The sequence below is a fragment of the Osmerus eperlanus genome, chromosome 3 (assembly GCF_963692335.1).
Source record: "Osmerus eperlanus chromosome 3, fOsmEpe2.1, whole genome shotgun sequence".
NCBI lineage: Eukaryota > Metazoa > Chordata > Actinopteri > Osmeriformes > Osmeridae > Osmerus > Osmerus eperlanus.
Window position 1 is genome coordinate 5,429,513 of NC_085020.1, and position 6,000 is coordinate 5,435,512.

General features: G+C 40.9%; 1 protein-coding gene across 1 annotated transcript in view; it reads right to left on the reverse strand.

The window, feature by feature from the left end:
* LOC134016979 (titin-like) overlaps positions 1–3,908 on the reverse strand; it is a 137,283-nt gene extending 133,375 nt beyond the window's left edge. Inside the window, exons 1-6 of the mRNA XM_062456225.1 lie at positions 3,735–3,908; positions 1,292–1,395; positions 897–1,100; positions 515–802; positions 308–396; positions 11–231 (exon numbers count right to left, since the gene is read on the reverse strand). Coding sequence (XP_062312209.1) covers positions 11–231; positions 308–396; positions 515–802; positions 897–1,100; positions 1,292–1,382 — 893 coding nt within the window. The 5' untranslated portion in view covers positions 1,383–1,395; positions 3,735–3,908. The remainder of the gene's footprint in view (positions 1–10; positions 232–307; positions 397–514; positions 803–896; positions 1,101–1,291; positions 1,396–3,734) is intronic.
* Positions 3,909–6,000: the final 2,092 nt, after the last annotated feature.

Consider the following 6,000-nt stretch of genomic DNA (forward strand, 5'->3'; position numbering starts at 1 on the left):
CAATTTGTACCTGACAGGGGTTGGAGTGGGTGCCTTCACATGTCTCACAGGTGATGGAGACTGGTGACGAGCACCTGCAACCTTGGACACCAGAGATGGTGGAGTTGGTGACTTTGAAGTTGGCTTTGGTGGCACACGGGGGGGGGTCTTGTGTGCCAACTGCTGGGTCATAACACCCCCCTCGACCTGCATCGACATCATGGACGAGGACGCAAAATGAGACTCCATTCTCTGCAATAAAATTGACAAGGGTAAGAGAGGAATACGATAGAGGATGGAGAAAGTTCCTTGATGTTTGTCACTGTACCTTCTCAACTCTAGTCTGGCGAGTCTGAGAGATCTGAGAAGTAGACACAACTGTTTTGGTCTTCTTAGCAGGCACTGCTACCTCTTCACCTGGGGAACAGACAATTCAATTATACATTTGTTAGTATCAAGTTAGCAAAGCCTTTGCCTGGGGTTCATTTTCTGATTCACACTCAAGACTGTACTCTCTCACTTTTAAAAATCTTACCCTGAACTAGTAGTTCACAAGTGGAGGTAGCCCGCCCACTGCTGTTTGAAGCATTTACGGAGTAGGTTCCAGAATCCTCTGGGAAAGCTTCAGCAATCAACAAACTGTAAAGGTCTCCTTCTTGAACAATCTGAAAGTCAGCGGAGCTTTGTATCTCAGCTCCTTCTCTGTAGAACTTAATCACAGGTGTAGGGATTCCTGCCACACGAACATCCAATCTCACTTGGCTTCCTTGTCTCACGGTCATACTCTGAAGTCTCTGAATAAAGTTGGGTGGCGCAGTCTCCGCTGTAGAAAGAGGAGACAGTGTGTTAGTGTGTGGTTGTTCCCTTAAACCAATTCCTGCATCCGTCTTGCAGTTATAAGAAAGGTTAGTATTTACCTGTAACAAGGAGTTCAGCGGTGCTAGTGGCTTGTCCAGCTCCATTGGTAGCTCTCACAGAAAATCTTCCACTGTGTGCGGCTGTCACAGCAGGGATCGTCAGAACAGCGCGGCCATCGCTGAACGAGATCTGAACGCCGGGCAGAGCCGCAGCAGTAAGAACCTGGCCATCACGGAACCAGCTCACCTCAGGAACTGGAGAACCTACAGATAGATATGGGAATTCATTCAGGTGTTAAGGCTGCTTCATCCAAGCAAAAGTATTGGTTTCAAATGCTTAACTGTAAATGGACAACGTTTTAATACAACTATCAAAGTATTTTATTTAACATCATCTCTGGACAGTGCCACAAACATTTTATTTGTATGCTATGAAACAAAATAGTTTTCCTTACCACTAACTTGAGCCTCAAACGTTGCAGCACTACCCTCAAGTGCCACAACGCTTTGTAACGGCTGTGTAAATGTTGGCGCCTGTGTCGACATTTTGATAGACACCCTGGAACGAGAGATACATGCAGAAACAGAATTACCCCCTTTTCCAAAACACTTCAGAAAGTTAATCATACACTATTTTTACATTCGAAAGGTATGGCTTTGATTATGTCCAGCACTGAAGTTCCATAACTCTCTGAGAGCAAGAGCGTATTTATAGTCTCTGAGAGAGTCAAAGAAACTAAGTCATCAGTTTTGGCTGTCCCTGCGCCCCTGCACCTGGCCTAAAGCAGCATGTCGGTCCTGACTGCCCACGGCTCAACAGGCACCAGGGGCTCTTTGCGGGGTTGGGTGTCAGGCCAAACGCTAGGACTCTACAGCCAGCAGTCAGTGACAAGCCTCAAACAACTTAAACAACAGCAATCTTCACATTCTCTGATAGCTCAGTGGAATACATTAATAATGCGTAGCAACACTCTTAACCATATTTGTGTGTCTTTGTATTTTAAACGCAGCTGTAGTGCACAAATTGATAGCCACTAATTCTCTAAATCTAAATAACGATAGGCAGATGACAAATTGATTAACACACATTTCACCTCAATTTAACACCTTGAAGGAAATTAGTTACACAAATTTCACGAATCTACTGTACATTTGCATAGCAGAAGGGTCATAACAGCATTACAAATGTATTCAATCCTATTACAAGATTGCAAACAGTGATCACAAACTGGTTTAATATTAATTTAAATTTAATTTGCTTTAAAGATCACAGATATCACAAATCCTGTGATATTCAGTACAGATACAGAACCTTGAATGCTGTTAAAGTCCAAGATTGGAACTAAAAATAGCTGTTGGCTTCAAGTTCCATCTTCAAGTACTCTCTCTTTCCACAACAGGCTTTTTACTGTTATTCAAACGCACATTCTACTTTCATACATTTACGTATTTTGTATTGCATTGATTATAATGACAGAATACGTTTAAGATTAATTCTTCTACTGTCAAATTATATTTAGGCTATTATACCATTGGACCATTTCATGGTTTCTTAGAAACAACCATGCCCCTTTGAAAGCACAGAAATAACTTCAGAAATAGTCTGCAATTCATATTTGAGACTAAAACAGATTGAGCATTATTCAATCATTTATTAACTGCCTTTCTTTTTACTTAAATGTCTGTTTAAAAAAATCTATCTATTTCTATTTCATAAAATATTCAAATGTAGTCATGGCATTCAGCCCTCCAGATTGAAACTGTATTAAAGCATTTTCAATACAAGCTCTGATAGTGATGAAAGGAAACACAAACAGCTTTTTAAAGGGGAGCTGTCCTCAACAACCAAGGAAACCCATCTGTCACTGGCCTTTGCCATTTGCTACCTGCCATGACCAGCCAGTCACCCCTGATTCTAGATACCACTGTCAAACCAGATTCTATCACACATATTTATAGAACTCCAGAATCAAAGCTTATTCATAACCAATGACAGGAGACTACATCTTCACTGGATGTATAATGGCAGTATCTGTACAGTGATACCAAAGGCCTACGTGACTAGCAGTGTCAGCCTAGGCCTAGTTATAGGCCTGTCACTGTGCAGCTCTTCCACCAGACTGCTCCTGTCTGTCAAATCCCAAACCACAACTTTCACATGAAAAGGGAAATATCAATATGCTTAAAACAAACATGACTACATATCCCAAACTCCCACATATAGCTGGTCAAACATCATAAATACCAAATAATAATAATCTGATCAGTAGATTAGAACCACCAATTGACACCAATTGACCTACACTTCAAGGTATCAGTTAGACTGATCTGCTCATTTGAACTATCAAAAACAACACACATGATTGCTGGGCAGTCATCACTGGAAAAAAAACATAATATAACACCTTCATAAAAACCGTGTAGGGAACTGTATTAACTTCCGATGTTTAAAAACTGGAATCTGAGGGACAGATATGGCAGTGGCCAAAAATACCTTGTCCCCCTTGCTTGATTGACAGCCACCATGTGGCACATAGCTGGAGGTGCAACTGATAGCCCTGCTGCTGATTCCCTTAAAAAGACATAGAGACCCAGCTGGGATACCAAGCTAATGCTATCACAGGCTATTCTTGGATTTTCTGAAATCATTCCACAAACTGCATACGTTTAATAACCTTGAAAAGCTCAGAAAACAGCAGCTCAAAAGCAACAATAATGGAACTAAATGTCAAAATGGAAGTAACACAGTATGATATTTTTTATATTGAACGATGAGAACAGCCTTTAACTAAATCCTCACTTGCAAGAAAATGTACCTTTTACCAGTAAAAAGGCTAAACAAGAAATAAGTAAACAAATGTTAGAGGTATGTGTGGATACAGGGTGAAAACTACTCACTTGTATGCACCAGGGTGCCTTGAACAGATGGGACTGTGCCCAGGTGACTAATGCAACAATCTCCTTATCCAGAATGTTTCCAAAATATCCAAGGTGAGAACGGTTGAGCCTCGAAATATCCCCTCAAAACAAAACTACACAGTGTAGCGTGTAGTTTTGCTTTTTCCTTGCAATCCCTACACCTGAGGCAAGGCTGGGAATGCTCCAACTGCTCAGAAGTGACAATATGGTTCTTTAACTTTATATACTTGGGGACAAATCAGCATCATCACTGCTCTGTCACTCCCCATTGGTCACTCTCTTGGGGGCATCATGGGAGAAGAGTCCATTTATGCAACTTCCCACCTGTCACTCAACTCCCTCCTGCTAGTCTGTGGTTGATTTCTCTGTTATGGTCAGGCGATTTGTCTGTTTTCATTGACGTTCATTAAGTATTAGAGAATTGTCCACTCACTATTCGTACTCTTAGTAATATTTGTTTTCTTACATTACTGGTTAGATACCCTGAGTCATTAAATAGCTGGTGACCATAAGGAGTAAGTGGCTGTCCCTGTCACTCAAACTGAAAACCCCCGTTACAAGACAGCAGAAAACAATGTACAGACACCTTGGCCACCATGCTTGTTTCTCTCTACATTATGTTCATTAAAACACAATGAGACCAACCCATCCTTACAGTCCAAATATTTGTATCAATATGTATAACTATTACAGTAAGATCAAAGAATCCTGATTATTTTTTGTGGAATCACATTTGAGTGAAATCTGAAGTTTTCGTAATCAGGTTTGGTAACAACATTCTGCTTAAGTAACTCAGTAATTCATCCTGAAAATGGCCCATACTATTTCACATACCTTTCCCTAAAAGGGAAATTGATCAGATCAGCATTTCTATAATTAAATATTCTCATTTTTGGATATAGCCGTTTGATTTAATGGAATGATGGACCACTTTAGTTTTCAACTGCATTGATAAACATAATTTTGTCAACGTAAGAAACTACAAAGTCAGTTATGAACCATCAAAATATTCATTTCAATTTGCTGAATGGGGAACAGTCTTTAAATTGTCTAAGAGGAAATGATTATACAAATAGCAACCTTTCATACCTGAAGAGGTTGTTTGCTCTGTGAGTGCCTGGGCTTAGCTTAGGCTGTATTAAAGAGATCTCCGGATCAGAGGCAGACAAAGCCTGCTACAATAGACCACCTAATGAGAAAGTGTGTCCTGATGCTTCATATCAGTAGGTACCTCAAGTAACAAATTGCTGAAGGCCGCACTGCAACCAGCCCTGTCTGACACAATTGAATCATTCGTAAGGTTAGATTCTTGTCACAGGAAACTAATGTAACAAAACTGTGTTTCTATTACTTTATACCTGCTTTGAACTTCCAAGTTACCAATTAATTGATACATTTGTCAGTCATAGTTAATTGTGCCTAATGATCTTTTTTCTTTAGCAGATATATTCTACAGCATGTTACTAACATTGTCATAGTCACACAAGTCCCAGTTTGTTTTTGTAGTTTCTTCAGTTTTTGTAACCCCGGGTAATTTTCATATTGACTAAGGTTCGGCTTGTTTTACAAAACATTTATGCAGGAACTTGATCCACAACACATATAGAAGCATTGTTGGAAGCATTTAATCTCAATTAAGTGAATCCTCCTCCTTCAATAGTTTGAAAACATTCAGAAGCTGTTGTTGGCGAAGCACCTGATCAGATTGGGGGACATTTGCAATGAAGGGACCTGGTTGAGGTGTGAGTCCGCACTGTGTGATGGTTCCATTTGCAACGCACAGGCATGGGGGTTTTCAAGACCAGGCCCCTCCCAGGCTGAGCCCCAGTCTCTGGTACACTGACAGGTTATTTCTGCTAGCCAGTCCTGGGGATGGGAATTTGATTTATACAGCCAAGCCATTTCTGTCTCACAGGCCAGGGTTTTGCAATGGCTTCAGGTCTCAGCCTGGTGGGCTCATATGTCACACTGGGACAGCTGCAGGGCCCTAAATCCAAGTTTGGGAGCTCTAACTCCTCTCGCCAGTGTGATACATAAGGGGCAAGTCTCTCTGACTAGCACAGTGCTGGGACACATGAGAGGAGAAAGAGAAGTCTCTGGTACAGACACTAAGTGGCCCCATTTTAAAAAAATACAAATTATCAGACCATGTAGGTCCATTATTTGCGTGAATTTTTGGGCTTAAATTCCAGGACATTACATTTTCCCCTTGATCGTACTCCCAGTTCTACTAGACTAGAGTTCA